Raw genomic sequence first — 16,008 nt, 5'->3', positions numbered from 1 at the left:
GTGGCAATCCATCCAGAAACATTTTCTCCAATACCAGCCTAGGCTAGGATTGTAGAGTTGGATTGCAGATAAATAAATAAAGTTTATGAAACCTCAACTCATTTGGAAGATTCCCCTCCTTCTGCCATTTTCTCCTCTAACCTTCCTCTCCTATTTTCACTCACATTTCTCACCATTTTCCCCTCAGTTTTATCATCCTTTTCCACTCAGGTTTCCTACCATTTCTTCCCTCACATTTCTGTCCTACTTCCACTCACATTGCTCACACTTGCCACCTCATGTTTTCTGATATTTTCCCCCCTCACATTTCTTCACTCACTGGTTCCTGTCAGTGACTGTTTCTCTTCAATACTTGATGGGCTTGTCTTCTTTTATTCCTGCAATCCCCTACTCAAAATAACTTGAAGAATCCCATTAAGAACAACGTGAACCACAAAGGACTTCCAGGTGCAGTTTTGGTCAGTGTTTCCATTTTAGAGTCTTCATAGTGTTCTAAATTAATAGGTACCCTGAGGGATACACATTCCAGGTGAGCAGCCACTGCACAGTCCACTTCAAGTAGATCCCATCTCTGTCATCATCAACACACAGTCACTATGGCTCCGGCATGTACAAAACAGGCTGTGGTGGCAAATGCCATTGGCCCTCTTTTGAAAGGGGAAAAATAGAAAAAAAGGAAAAGAAAAAGATTTTCTTTTAAAACATTTAAACAATGCAGTTTCTTCCTATTTCCATCTATTTGAATTGCCTTGACACCAAAATACTGCCAGCGGACATTATGAACTGGCTGGTGGATGTTGGTGTGCACACACCAAGGTGCCACACTGTCTGTCCCCCAGCTGTCTGTTCATGTCCATTTAAGCAGAGGGCTGAAAAGGGGATTCTGCCTGCCCCGAGCTGCTCCGGGGCCAGGGCTGGGCCAGCAGAGGCTGAGAGCTCACTGGGAGGGACAGGCTCAGCCCCGGGCACCATCTTGTGTGTGGTGCCTCAGCCCCGGCCACCATCTTGTGTGTGGTGCCTCAGCCCCGGCCACCATCTTGTGTGTGGTGCCTCAGCCCCGGCCACCATCTTGTGCCTCCACCAAGTCCAGCTCCAAAGGGAACGGGTTGCTGTTTTGCCAGCAGGCAGGGTCAGCACCAAAGAAACAACACCAGTTTATGGAATAAGTGTCATTTACTGCAGTGCAAAACACCAAAGAAATACAAAAGGATAAACTAAGGAATGCACTGCATTATTGCACAAAAAAATTGCCCGAGGCGATTAAGAAACGGGCATCACCAGTTACCTTAATACTTGACCATAGTCCTGACACACACGTCACCTGGGGAGCCTCAGTCAGGATTCACACCAGCTTGTAGGGAGTTCTATTTGGAAGGGGAGTTAGCTCTATCTATACTATTTCCAAGGATTATTACATGAAAGGAATCTCTGCACTGCTTGCTGGTCCCTTTAGCACTGCTTCCACTCAGCAAAAATCAAGTTTTTTATTCTCTTCTTGAAAAAAAATACAGATGCAGAATCCATTTAAAATAGACAGAAATAACAATGGCAAGAGGCCCAGGAGTCTCCATGAAAACACCCCTCACAACAGAACAGCTCAGTGCTATTACTGAAATAGATGGTGACCAGAGACTTTGTTACTTTCCTCTTCAAGCCAGAGCAAAATTTCCTTCACTTCTCCCACACAGTCAGAGGTTACAAAGAAGGTTTTATCCTGTGCCTCTGCAGCTGAGCTCAGCCACTGGACATTCTGAGGAGCTGAAATGCTCACTGTCATTAGAATTGTGCAAGCCAGGGATGGCCCAGCTCCTGCATAAAGGAACACAGCACTGGCATCAACCACAGCCCTTGGATCCAAGCCACAGGCACCTGACTGCAGCTCATCAACTTGTTAAAGTGCCAAGAAACAGCCAGGGGCTTGGTGTGCAATTCTAGTTGCAGTCGGAGAAAAACACATCCTAAACTTCCTGGCATCATGCATTTTGAATCGTGCACGTGCAATCCCTAATTCCCATGGAATAACGGCAGTCCGGGCATTGGTAGTTTGGACATCTTCCGTTCCCCTCCCAATTCCCATGGAATTGCAGCATCTTGGGCATTAGAAATTTAGAATTGTCCTGATGTCCTCCCAATTGTCCATAACAAAATGCACTATGGGTGTCAGGAGTTATGAATCCCCCTTAGCCTTGTTAAATTCCAATCATATTCCCATGGAACAGCTACATTCCAGGTGTCCAGAACTGAGAATCATCCAATTCCACTCCCATATTCCCATACTCCCATACTCCCATACTCCCATACTCCCATACTCCAGCTCCTCTCACAATTTTCCATGGAATAATGGGATTCCAGGTGCCAGGAATTTTGAACCATCCATATGCCCTCTGATATTCCCATGGAATTACAGCATAGCAGGCATTGGGAATTTATAATTTACCAGTTCCCCTCTCAAATTCCCAAGGAATAACAGAATTCTGGGTGTCAGATACTTGGAATCCTTCAGCTCTCAAATCCTCATGTAATAAGAGCATTCCAGGTGTCTGACAATCCTGCAGTTCCTGCTATTGACAATCCTCCGTCCCAACATTCCAGGTATCAGGAATTCTTACTCCTCCAGGTCCCATCCCAAAATCCCATGGAATAATGATATTCTGGGTGTTGGCAATCTTGAATTCTCCAGTTCCTGCCATATACTCTCATGGAAGCATGACATTCCATGTGTAAGGAAATATAGAATACCCCATAAAGCATCCCAAAATCCTAGAAAATTCCCACGGAATAATAACATTCCAGGTGCCAGGAACTGAGATTTCTCCAATTGCTCTCCAAAATTCCCACCAACACCATGGAATTACAGCATTCTCAGCAATGGGAATTTGGAATCATCCAGTTTCCCTCCAGATTTTCCATGGCCTTGTGGCAATGGAAGAACAATTACCATAGAACTGGACTGGCCAAGTTACCATGGGATCCCTTCTCCCTCAGTTACAGTTTACAATCAAACTAATGAATTGACAGGTAGAATGCAAGGACTATGGAAGAACAGACCCACCAAGGCAACACCCAATAACCCACTGGTGTGAGACAGCACCAGCCTTCACAGGTTTGTTAGGGCGTTGCTCCCAAATTTAGGAATTGCACAACTGCAACAGGCCATTTCAAGCATCTCAGCCAAAATAGAATTGACTGCTAATTCAACAGCAGATGCTTTAAGACAACTACAAACAGAAACACACTAAAAGAAGTAGTCTTTCAAACCCACATGGTGTTAGATACAGTAAGAGCAAATGGGAGGAGTTTGCATTCTAATTTATAGCAGTTGTTGCACTTCTATAGATAAGCCAGGGCAAAAGCCATCCACTGGCTATTTGAGCAGACAATCCTATAGAGCATACCCAGGAAGCAGGGGTGGAAAGTTCAAGCCCGAGGAAGACTCAGGAGCCTTCACCCAAAACGACCAGCAGGAGGCTGGTGACCACCTGCTGCAGAAACCATGCATGTGTTACAAGGGCTCACATTGTCATGTCATTAGAAAATACGTTGCAGTGTGAAAGGTAGGAAAAGATAATTTGCACATTAAGTGAAAAACATATACAAGCTAGTACTGTGCAAAGAATGGACAAGTGATTTTGTTGTGGAGCAATGCTCCTCCCTCCGGGTATCAAATAAACAAATTCCTGCCCCATAGGCCTTCTACTATGGAGTAGTCCTGGTTTCTTGCCTCCTTTTCGGGCATCAGAATGCACTGGATTTCAGCATCATCCTGCCCAGGAAAGAATTGGGTCCATGTCTGCATCCCTATTTCGGACTGTACAAGAACACTGTGGACTTCTTCCCATTCTACCTGGAACTGGGCAACAGTGCCCAAGTTCAGCTATTACAGCCCTGCATGGAGAGACTTTAATTAATCTAGGAAGAGTTTCCAAAGGCCTTGTGTGCGATCCTTGCTTGGTACCTTTAGTCATAATTTGTGTCCCGAGAATGTTGGAATGAATTTCTCTTTTGCAATGTGTTTGCTGATCTTTGTTTTTGGAAATGGAGAAGAGATTTTTGGAAGCTTTATTTATTGCAGTGCTTGAAGTTCCCTGTTTGTGGCTTTCCACTGCAATGCTCAGCAGGCACACAGTTCTCTTTGGATATGAGCTAGCAGCACCAGACACGCAGCAACTGGAGCACTGAACATCAGAGATTGGGCTGATGTTTTTGTTAGAACACAAGAAAACATGCCAGTGTCTCTGTACAATCTAGTTGTACTGGGAAACTCAGCTGCTGATTGTGTTCTGGTGCTCCTGCCAATCCCTCCCAAAATTATTTCAGAAATTATTTCAGGACTAACAGCTTCTGCCTTCTGACAGACACCAAGTGTTGCCAGGATTTGCTCCAGCGCTCCTGCCAACAGCCCCTGTAGCAAGCAGCACAGTCCCCAGTGTGTGTGGGCTTTGGCTCCCTCTGGCACAGAAGCCCCCCGGGGTACAGGTCTCTGGGGCAGGAGCCGGGCACCAGCGCTGCCAGGGCTCGGGGGGTGGCAGATCTGCTTGGGCAGGGACTCAGCCACGCCTGCTGCTTTCAGTGTTCACAGGTCCCAGGGGTCAGAGCAGCATTCCTGCCCTTGCCCACACGTTCCTGGTCTGTGTCACAGCCACGGGTTTAGGATGGCCACCAGCCGAGTTGTGTCCCAAGGAGGCCAAGCCAGCTTGTGTGCAAGGCCCCGTGCCCTTCCTGCTGCAGCTGCGTCGGCAGCCCTGGGGCTCCTTCTGCTGCCCTGAGCCCACAGAGCAGGGCAGCGTTTGCCCATGGTTTGAGCCATTCCCAACATTGCTGTCGGGCTGCTTAGACACTTGGGGTGAGGGATTCCTTGCAACCTGGGCCACTTTGGGTGGGCTGGGGGCAGCTCCAGGGCCAGTGGCAGTTCATGCAAGGGCCGTTAGTGACACCGTGCAGCACGGTCACCATGGCATGGAACACGACAGGGTGTCAACGGACCCTTGGTGACATGTGGTGATATAGGAGCTGTTGGAGACACGGCCACACCACAGTGCTCAGAGCACGCGAGAGGACAGGACGGGACAGAGCGGTGCCGTGAGGAGCCCCCACACAGCGCACTCGTTCCTGCCTGACCCGGAGCTTCCCTGAGTGTTACTCCTGCAGCTGACTTTGCAGCCAGACTGCGGGAGTGTTTGCCTCACAACTTTCCTGAGGAATCTCTCTAGCAGGTGCTCGTGAGGCCAGACTCCAGCATGGCAGCATTTCTCAAGATCTTCAGACTGTTCTGCAGAATAAAAAGGAGAGGAGCTAGAGTTCACCCAGCTCAACAGCCTGAAGAGCCAGAGCAGTCTCAGCCAAAGCAGGATGGTGAGTGGCAGAGCTGGGCCACAGGGCTGATGGCTCCTGCCAGCATGGTGATATCCCATCCCATCCCATCCCGTCCCATCCTGTCCCGTCCCGTCCCATTCCATCCCATCCCCTGAAGACATGCCCAGGGACAGGAGGGAAGAGGGGCCTTGCAGACGCCCTGCAGCACCCTCGCTCCATCCCCTGGGGCATCCCGGGGCTGTCCCTGCCTGGGGAGTGCAGGGCTGGGCTCTGTTCTCTGGCCTGTCCCGCAGCCCCTCAGCTCTGGCTGCGCTCGCTCTTTGCCAGGTGCAGCCATGGAACAGACACAGGAGCAGGAATCCACCGGTGGCCTCTTTCCCAGAACAGCACAGGTACCTGCAGCCATCCCCACCTGGGCTGGGCCTGCTCTCACTGCTCAGCCCTGCACAGTGTTTGGAGCACTCCATGGAACATCCCTTTCTTCCTGCCCTTTGTTCTCCTGCTACACTTGCAAATTCATCAAATGCATTTGGTAGGAAGAGACCAGCACCACGGGCGCTGGCTCCATGGAGAACTGTGACAGCTCCACCACCAACTCCAGTGCTGCCCTGCTGAATATGCTTGTAGAAGAGGGTTTGCCAAGTCCAAAGCAAGTAAGCAGCCTGTGGCAAGGGTTTGATCCTTCCAGGACTTGTTAGGCCTCCCAAGCCACTGGGGCCTGCTGGTCCCTGTCAGCCTTTGAGGCCATCACAGTGTGAAGGGAAGGGAAACACTTCTCTGGGGAAGCTGGGGACGTTACTACCTCTGGCAGCTTTCCAAGTCTCCCCGTGCCTTCTTCAGGTGCCTGCCATGGTGAAATACATCCACCAGTGGCTCATGGCCAATGAGTCTGATGAGCACAGGCTGGACAGGAAACTGCTGGATCTCACCGAGGCACAGCCCACTGATGTGGTGATGACTCTCCTGAGTGTGGCCCCATCGTGTGACAGGTATGGGAGGGCTCAGGGTTCACCAGCCCATCACCCTGTACAGCCTGTTCCAGGTATCTGACCAACAGGGAGTTGCTGGGCCCACTGGCTGCTCCCTTTCCCTGCCCCGGCATGTCAGCCCCCGAGCCTGCTGCCATGCTCCCTCCCTGCCCCTCAGGAGCCTGTCCCCACAGGACTGGACTGTCTGGGTGCTGCCAGCAAGGGACAATGGGCAGAGGCAGAGCTGGCATCCAGCTCAGGCCCCTGCTGCTGCCCAGTCCCTGGTGCTCTGTCTGAGATAGCCCTGAGACAGAGCTCTGATCCTGCAGAGCTGCTGAGACCATGTGGAAGACCATCTTGTGCTCGAGCAGGACTGCGGAGTCGGTGCAGCTGAGACTCCTGGATGTGCTGGGGAGCTGGCCAGAGCACAGCACGTGCACCTCCGATGGGGACACAACGAGAGTCTTTGCCCTGGCTGTGAGTTTCTGGAATTGGCCTTTGCTCACCCAAAGGCTGCCTCTCCAGCAGCTCTCCATCTTCCTTCCCCCACTGCATCTGCCAGCCTCAGGTGCTGGGCTGAATCCTGCCCTAGGGGCAGCTTCAGGGGCACCAGGCCCGGCGCTCCCCCTGAATCTCCCCTGGCCTCTCCCTGCCACGCTCGGGCCCTGCCGCACGGACACCTCGGCACTGAGCGCCACCTCGGGCTGTTTGTCCTTTGCAGGCAACTGTGGTGATGTGGAAGATCCTCCAGGTGCCCTGCATCCCACAGATAGTGATGAAGATTTTGCCCCGCGTATTTGTCCACCTGCTCTTCCAAGTGCTCTTCAGCACTCTGGACACACCCATGGAGGTCGATAAATTGTGGAAGGAATGCCAGCAGCAACATGGCTTTGCTGCCAGCCCCAACAGGTTCTCCGTCCCAGTCCCTCTGTCCCTGCCATGTCCCCAGGGAGGGAGCCAGTGCTCCCAAGGTGACCTGAGCTTTGCTCTGCACACAGGTTTGCAGTGCAGACCCTGAAGTCCCTGCTCTGCCAAATGCAGGGTGAGCGTGTGGTGATGGCAGTGGGGCGCAAGTGTGGCTGGGACACGCTGCTGTGTGTTGACACCCACCACTATGCCGTGGCTCTGCTGGCCAGGTGAGACTCCCTGCTCTCCACTGCCCCTGGCATTTTTGCTCTGTTCCTTGGGTGCCCCACACAGTGCGTGTGGTCATGGGCCAGAAGGTCTTGTCACTGAGGGACTGCCAAGCAGACTGGAAAAGGATGGGAGAGGAGAGTGCCCACAGGGAGCTACCTCCCAAAATGGCCCAGGCCCCCTTGCAGGATGGTGGGGAATGACCAGACCTCTGGGAATCAGTCCTGGGAGAGGTTTGTGGCCCTGGCTCACAGTCTTGGTTACTTTTACTCCTGCCAGGGAGATGTCCTGTGTCTCCCCACCTCTGTGTTCCCGGATCTTTCGCTACCTTCTCCAGCTTCTCAGCACACAGGAGCCACGCTGGGATCTGCCTGCCCTGGCCTTCATTGTGGAGGTGAGCCTGATGGCCAGCGCTGCCTCGCTCAGCTGCCTCCCGGCTCTCTGGCCTCTCGTAGCCACAGCTGCCTGAGACGGTGCCCGTGCTTTGGGCTGCTGGCTGGGCCCAGCCCTGTGGGGTTCTGGCCTCCTGCTGGCCAGGTCCCCTGTCACTGCCCTGTGCCTTTCAGGTCCTCAAGTACCAGGACTTGAGTGGAAGCAGTGGTAAACGCGTCCTGCAAATCTTGTCACGGCACCTGCAGAGCGAGTGCAGGGAGAAGCGTTACCTGGCACTCAGGGCCCTTCTCAAGCTCACTGATGATCCCTTGCTGGTGAGAAGGGGCAGTGCCTCAAGCTGCGCTGGTGAAAGCAGCCCCTTGTGTTGGCTGGGCTTCGTGTGCTGGGGCAGCTGCTCCCAGCTCTCCTGCCTCCCGCTTCAGCTGCCCGAGTGCTTCGGGACTGGCCTTTGGCCTCCGAGGCCTGACGCAGCAGGGTGGGGCTTCACAGACTTGTGTTCCACACAGGCAAGAAGGATGTGCAGCCTGGCTGAAAGTCTTGTGCAGCTGCTGGAGGAAGCAGATGGAGAAATAGTTAGGATGGCAGCGATGGTACTCAGCTTTGTAGTGTTTGAAAACAACAGTCTGATAGCCAGCCCCATCGCCCTGCAGCTGGCTGAGGCGCTGCTGACACTCTTCGACCATGTAAGGCTCTGTGCCCCCAGCCAGGCACGGCCTCTGGGAGCAGCCCAAACACTTTGTGCCCTGTGGATTTGCAGGCCAATGCACAGCTGAGCCCTGCAGCCAATTCAGCTGCTGATGCTGAGGTCTTTTTTCTTCCTTTCATGCAGGATACTAGCCAGGTGCAGCAGGTGTCCATACTGCTTTTCCAAGCACTGGTCACCATTCAGCTGGAAAAGGAAGAAAAAGCCCTGAAGAGACAAGTGCTGCAGAGCCTGATCCCACTCTTCATCCACTGCCATGATAAGAATCGCTGTGTGGCACAGGTGAGGACTCATGGGCTGCCCGTGTCCCCCTGGGAGGGGGCTCGGTGGCCTCCTGCCCTGGCACCACCAGGGCTGCAGCCTCCTCCAGGCCTGGGACCAGGGAAGTGACTCCTGTGCCCTGAACTGCGGTGCCATCTCCGCATCTCTGCTGCTCTCCAGGCATCTTGGGAAACGCTGCATTGTGCGGCCAAGTTCCTGCAGAGAAACCATCTTAAAAAGCTTGTGAGGAAGAAGAAGCTGTGGAAGTTCGCCGAGTGCCTGGTAAGGAGGGCCTGGAAGCACCAGGCTCAGGCTGGAGAAGCCCCCTGAGCGCGGCACTCACTGTGTGCGCTTGGCAGCTGTGGCCCTGCCCAGCGCTGCACGCAGGGGCCGCACGGGCTCTTCTCCAGGCTCCTGCGGCCCCGAGCCGGGTGCCCACGGAGCCCCGGCCCAGCGGGGCTGCGGGGCGGGCTGGCACCGCGGCTCCCCGGGCAGCAGCCGGCCCTGTGCCCCTGCAGAGCCCGGCCCAGCGGCTGCTGGCCGCGCCTCAGGGCTGTGTGGGCAGGGGAGGCCGGGGCCGGGCGCGGGCAGCACCGGGCAAAGGGGCAGAGCCCGCCCCGAGCCTTCCCTCCCGCCGCTCTCCGCAGCTGGCAGAGGACAGGAGCCGAGTGGTCGAGCACGTGCGCCAGGCCCTGCCGTACCTGCAGAGCCCTCAGGAGCCCCTGCGAGAGGCGGCCATCAGGTTCCTGGGTGAGCCCGGTTCCCTCCCCTCTCCGCCGCAGCTCGGCCCCAGCCCCGGCTGCTGCCCCGGCAGCTTCTGCCATCCGGGCCCGATGCCGTGGAGCCCCGGCTGCTCTCGGGGCTGCTGCCGCCCTCTCTCAGCCGTGCCTTGGGCGGCAGCAAGCGGTAAGGGCCCGGGCTGAGCCCTGCCAGGCCACGAGGGCGAGTGGCCACAGGGCTGGCAGCACCGCTGGCAGGGAGCTGTGCCGCTGGGCAGAGCCGTGACCAGGTCTGTGTTCTCAGGGATGGCCGGGCGGTGCCTGAGGGAGCAGGAGGATGAGCTCCAGCTCATCTGTGAGGGTGAGTGAGGGCAGCGGGCTGGCAGTGGGAGCTGGCAGGAGGAGCTGCAGGCCCTGCCCCGGCTGCGGAGGGCTCTGCTCCCTGTGCGGACAGGGGGCGGCGTGGGCAGAGCACACAGAGATTTCAGGGGCAGGTGGGGGATTCATGGCCAGCAGCTTTGGGCTGATCCCAGTGGTCCCTTCTTCCTCCTGGCCATGGCTAGAGCGGGCTGGAATGCCCCTGGCACAGGAGTCTCCTCGGGTTCCTGCAGATTCAGGATCTGACAGTAGCTCTGTTCCTCTCTTTCTCAGCCCTCGAAGATATGGCAGATGACACCAGCCCTGCCATTAGAAAACTTGCAGCTGAAACAGCGTCCATCCTTCAGGCGATGCAAGACCGATTCCGCGAGGCGTGCCAGCGACGGTCTCGACTGTGCGGCAGTGCCTGGCTGTGCTATGGGAGCTCTGCTGAGAACTGAGAGCTGATCTGGGAGGCTCTGCCTGCTGGAGCCACCTGAACCAGCCAGGCAGTGGGGATTTTTCCTTTCTTGAAGTTTTTTCTCCTTTTTGTTTTACTTATTGTAGAAATATAGGATGTTATGCAACAGACAGACTCCCAGTAGCTTTCTTTTGCTGCCCAGGGTCTGCAGGGCATTGGGGAATAGGGGGGGAGAAGGCTGCTTGTGCTCAGCAAGCTGCCTAGGTTTGCAGTGTTACACGGAAAATGGCCAGAAGCCCCTTGGCCTTTGCTGGTTGTGCTGAAGCCTTTGTGCTGGCCACAGAGCGGGTGGGCAGGGGCCGGAGCTGCGGGGATCCCTGTGAGACGGTGCCTGGAGATGGCCACGACCCCCGTCCCAGCCAGGAGCCGCCAGCACTGTCCTCCTGCCCGGCTGTTCCTGGATGGATTGCTGAGGGCTCCGTGGTGCCTCTTGCTCGGGCTCCTCTGGAGCTCCTGTGGGGCTGCAGCGCTGCTGCTGGGCAGGTTGGCCGGGTTGGGGGAAGGCCTGAGGGTACGGGGTGCTGGGAGGCCGTGAAGGGATGAGGGGCTGTGGACACCCTGATGGGACAAGGCAGTGGAAGAAACGAGGGGGATGTGTGAGGGAGTGGGTGCCAGGAGGCTGCAAGGGGCCAGGAGGCACCTGAGGGGCTGGAGCGGTGGGAAGCCCTGAGGACTTGGGTGTCAGAGGCCATTAGCAGCCCCTGGGCAGTTGCGTTGTTCCTGACACCTGCCTGCTCTGGTGCTTCCCCAAAGTCTGCCCCAGGCTTGCAGCAGAAGCTTCAGCAGGAGGGTGGGAACACTGCTGAGGTGTCCCTTGCGCTGGCTGCCTGGGGACAAGGAGGGCAAGGCTCCCATGCTGGGGGACAGGACAAGGTTCCCTCCTTGTCGATGCCCAAGGCACGTCACTGTGGTTTGTTCAGATACATTGCCTGCCTTTAGGCAAGCATTTCTGATACCTTCAGGAACCTTACACTGGCCCCTGCTAGTATTACAAAGGATACTTACTTTACTAAATTTCCCAGTACAAATAGTTGAGTATTCTGAGTACCTCAGCCCATAAAAGAACGTAGTTGTGCTCTCAGGATTCCATGCGTATCTGGGCCACCAACACGTGCTCATGGAATTGGGCACGATATGCACTCATAGGATGATTATGTTCCCAGCTACTCCTGCAACTTGATTGGTTAATATTCCTGATGGCCTGGAATATCCCAAGAATGAAATTCAATTCTCAAAAGCACATCCTCCACGAGATCTGTTCCATGTACTAAGCGCACGACCAGTACAAATTATTATTGGAGTTGCACAAGAGCTGGCTGCTGGAAAAAAGATTTCTTGGGTGGGATTCCTGGTGGGCTTGGTTACTATATCTCTACATGATGATGGTGTTCTCACCTATGTGTCACAGAAGAAGGGGAATATTTTTCACTAGGTTGTAGTCTCTGTCCATTTTAATTTGCATAATGCAAAAATCCTGATAGGAATCGCACAAAAATGAATGCACACACTGCTTGTTAGAAACATCACAGGTGCACATGGTCACTGTAGTAATCTCCTTTACAAGAGGTTTATGAGTTTCAAATTTACAAGCCATAGAGATTTTACATTGAGGCTGGATAACAAAGGCAGGCATGGAGTTAGGTTTTCCTCAATCTTCAACTGCTCGTCATTTATCCTTATAATCCTCAGAATGCTTCATCTGCTTTCCTTGAGCTGTCCATAGTATTTTTTCTTTCCAAACTGCTTCATGGGCATGTATTACTCTGAAGACATACTTGGAATCTGTTCATCAATTGCTGCTTTTTCCTCAGAGGGCACAGGTTAAACTGATTATCTCTGAGCTGACTCACAGAGGTAGAGCTTCTATCCCCTCTTCCTCCATGCTAATCGTATATCCTGATTTTGCTTGATCTTACAAAGCCACTCCCATCTGTGCTCCTGGAATTGGGGTTTCTTTAAGGTCTGGGTGGCTGGAATAAAGTGGACTTCATGATTTTGATAGTTATGTTACAAAGGTTCCTCATCTGTCTGGTGAGTAGCCAGGAATGGCTGTTGGATGAACTAGAGAAGAAATTACTTTTGTAATTCCATGTTGCTGCACCAAAACTGCAAGATATATAAGAAATCCTGAGGGTGAAAGCCACTGCCCACCCTTTAACTCAAGGATTGCTGCCACTGAATGTGAGATAAACACAGTTATTTGTGTACCTAGAGTGAATTTCCAGGCTTCTTGGGCCTTTGAAACAAGAGCAGCAACTGCTCGCAGACAGTCGGCATCCCCTACTTACCTCACCCAGTTGTTTTGAAAAGTGTGCTGCTGCTATCTTGTATGGCCAATTGTTTGTGCCAGTGCTCCCAATGCCATTCCTCGCCTCTCAAAAGAGAAAAGCTAAAACAGTTCCCAGACATCTGGAGGCCCAGAGCAGGTGCTCTTTTCAATTCCTCCTTCAGCTTTTGAAAGGCTTTCTTACCTTTGGACGATCATTCCAGGTCTCTGGGATTGTTTTCGGACAGCTGGTACAGTGGCTTAACCAGCAGCCCACAGTTAACACCTCAGTTAATACAGCCTCCAGCCCTTCCCAGAAAGGTTCTCAATTCTTTGGCAATAGTAGGGAGTGGGGTTCAGTGTATGGTTCCTTTGCGTTCTTGTCTTAGTCCCAGCTGCCCTTGGAATATTTTGTATCCTGGATAAGCAACTTCTTGTTTGATTATATGAGCTTGATTTCTGGATACAACCACTTAGTCCCAAGTCATTTCATAGGCTTACTGTGCATTCCAAACAGTCTTTTTTCCTTTCAGTGACTATAAGTAGATCATCTACCTATTGTAATACAATTCCTTTTGTGGACACAAACACAATTCCAATCTTGTGGAAAATTGGGCTCACCCAATTTTCAAGGTCCTTAGCAAACAGTTTTCCAAATGTGGCTGGACTATTCTAGGATCCTTGTGCTTATACAGTCCACATAAGTTGAGTTCTCCTTCCAGTCTCTGCATTTCCCCAGTCAAAGGCAAACAGGTTTTGGCTGCCAGGGTCCAAGGGTGTACACAAGAAAGCATCCTCGAGATCTGACATGGTAAACCATTCATATTCATTTTTAATTTGGCTAGCAAGGCATATGGATTTGCAAGCATTTGGTGGGGATCTCCAGCTCTTTTGTTAAGAGCCTGTAGGGATTGAATCAGACTGTAGTTCAAGCCATCAGGCTTTTCTACAGGTACAATGGGTGCATTATATTCAGATTTACAGATTCCAGTAACAACCCAAATGTTACAAAATTGTCTGATAGGTTTAACACTTTTCATGTTTTCCACCTGAAGTGGATATTGTGTAATTCCTACTGGTCCTGTTCTGTGGGACTCCAGGGTGTTCCCCTGGTTTCCCTGAATGCCTGGAGACCCCCCTGGCAAGGATATCAGAGGCCCTGGCATGGTGCCCAGAGGTCTTGGGGGCTGGACTTAAGTCCCTGGAGAAATTTGCAGGCATTGCAGGAAGAATTACAATCCACAAAAAAAAAAGGTAGAGTATAAATTAGACTGTTAGAAAAAGTGGATTTCTAAGAATGTTTATATTAGGGAGTTCGTGGCTAACATGGAGGATTTTGGGCGTGGGACTTCTTTTTCTCCTTCTTCTTTATGCCATCCATGTTGAGTGCCACCCTGGCATTCATTGATTGGTTTGAGACAGAGTTGGACAATGTAATAAAATTGCCATGTATTGGAAAGTAATTGTAAATATTAGGTAGGTAATTTGTAATATATAAGATAAGACCGGCGCTCTGGCAGGCAGAGTGTGCCCTGGATCGAGGTGCTGAACAGACTGCTGTTAGCTAGAGAAAGAATTCCTTAGATAAGAAACAATAAACAGCCTAGAAAACCTCAGAGAACAGCCTCCTGCAGTTTCTTCGGCGCTGGGGCTGGGAAGAACATGGACTTTAAAAACCACCAACATGTCCTGCTGTGGGGATCTCAGGTATAAAGAGAGCCCAGCAGGCAGTGACAGTGTTCCACGTCTAAGTTTAATGATTTCAGGTTCTGCTGCTCTGGCCTTACCAGGGTTCCAGTCCACCCAGACTTTCGGACTAAGAACTTCTGGTGCCTCTTCTGTTTTGGACAAATCTGTAATGAGAGCCAGACTTGGAACATTGTAATTCTTTTTCATTGACTTTGATCTGAACTCCACCAGGGGTAAGCTTTATTTCAACCTATAATTTGTTCAACAAATCCCTTCCTATGAGGGGTTTTGGGGTCATAGGCATATATAGGAACTCATGTATTCCTACTTTTTTTGCCCAGTTTATAAGATTGTGGTTTTAAAATGGATATCTTCTGCTGTTGACTTGTGGCTCCAAGAACATTCACAACTTTACCAGGACCAGTTTCTCCCAACTTTACATTTAATACAGAATGTGTTGCATCCATATTCCCCAAACATTTCATTTTCCTCATCTTTTCCCCCAGTTCTCTTTTGACAAGAGGATTTTCTGGGGGGATGTCCTCCAGCCGGCCCTTGCATTGGCTCAGTTCTGCAGCCACCTTGGGTTTGAGCTGTGGGCAGTCTCTCCTCCAATGCCCTTCTTTCTTACAACAGGCACACTGAGTGGTGCAGAGTTTAGGGACAGGTCTCTGCCCAACCCAGTCATTTCTTTGTCGTGAGCAGGGGTTACTCTGGTTGCTTATGCTCTAGCTGATTATGATTTCTAAGAACTCAGCATGCTACTTCTTTAGCTTTTTCTAGACTTGGTTTTCCCTTTTGAATTTTTAGTTTCTGACTAATATCATTAGAGGATTGGCCCAGGAAAAGGGAAATGAGTTGGTTTTTGCCACAATCATCTGATGGGTCTAGAGCCGTGTATTTACACATGGCTTCCCGTAATTAGTTCCAAAATTCAGTCGGTGTTTCCAGAGGCCCTTGTTTCACTTCCTAAAGCACACCAAATTACAGCCTTAGGGATACCATTTTCTGAAACTAACCCATTCCCAATACCTCAGCAGGAGTTGATAGTGACCAGAATTACTACAGTCCCAGGGAGGTTTTGTGAGAGGCCGTGCTTCTTCTGCGTTTTCTCATGCCCACAGCCTGGCTCTTCCATAATTTCGTGCAGTTTTTAATACCAGCTCTTTCCCTGGGTCTGTTAAAGCATCTAGATTTACATCTGGCATCTCTATCCTCCCAGTCTGGGTCCAGGCCATAACAAACGCCCTGAATCTTTTGGCTACTCCTGATGGATCATCCCAGTATTGACTAGCCACAGATTTCCAGGTTTCTAAATCAGCTGATGAGAGGGGTACCTTGATTTTTATGAGACTCACTGAGGTCCTGTTGCCTCCCATAACCGTATCTGAATGACCATCGCCCAAAGAGATGGTGATCTTGCTCCCAGCCCTTGCAAACGAGTCCAGGGGGGACACTGAATGGTGACAATACCACGACTTCCTTTCTGCCTTTGGTTCTATACTGCAAGTTCTTCCCCTTTCAAGTTCTGGAGAGGAAAGGAGGCTCAAAGGCAGTTTTCTCAGCAGTATTTACCAGGGATTTTAAATGCCTTCCATGTCCTCCCTCTTCCCATGACTCAAAAGGAGCAACCAAAATCCTCCATTCCTTCCTCATTCTCTTTTTCTTTTAAATGTCTTTGTCCTATGGAACATGCAGAAAAACACCTAAGTCCTCCCTTTCCT

General features: G+C 51.8%; 1 protein-coding gene across 1 annotated transcript; it reads left to right on the top strand.

Annotated features, from left to right (window-relative positions):
• Positions 1-5,067: 5,067 nt before the first annotated feature.
• On the top strand, positions 5,068-10,309 carry LOC306815210 (maestro heat-like repeat-containing protein family member 7; the record flags this gene model as incomplete). Its single annotated transcript, XM_079331819.1, has 15 exons — positions 5,068-5,352; positions 5,641-5,705; positions 5,850-5,966; positions 6,154-6,302; positions 6,611-6,758; positions 7,003-7,190; positions 7,280-7,417; positions 7,695-7,809; positions 7,982-8,122; positions 8,315-8,491; positions 8,566-8,793; positions 8,953-9,054; positions 9,420-9,522; positions 9,796-9,852; positions 10,143-10,309. The coding sequence occupies exons 1-15, from the start codon at positions 5,238-5,240 to the stop codon at positions 10,307-10,309; spliced, it is 2,010 nt and encodes a 669-aa protein (XP_079187945.1). The 5' UTR covers positions 5,068-5,237.
• Positions 10,310-16,008: the final 5,699 nt, after the last annotated feature.

The sequence above is a fragment of the Erithacus rubecula genome (genome assembly GCF_903797595.1).
Source record: "Erithacus rubecula genome assembly, contig: scaffold_421_arrow_ctg1, whole genome shotgun sequence".
NCBI lineage: Eukaryota > Metazoa > Chordata > Aves > Passeriformes > Muscicapidae > Erithacus > Erithacus rubecula.
This window is presented reverse-complemented; position numbering and strand designations above follow the sequence as displayed.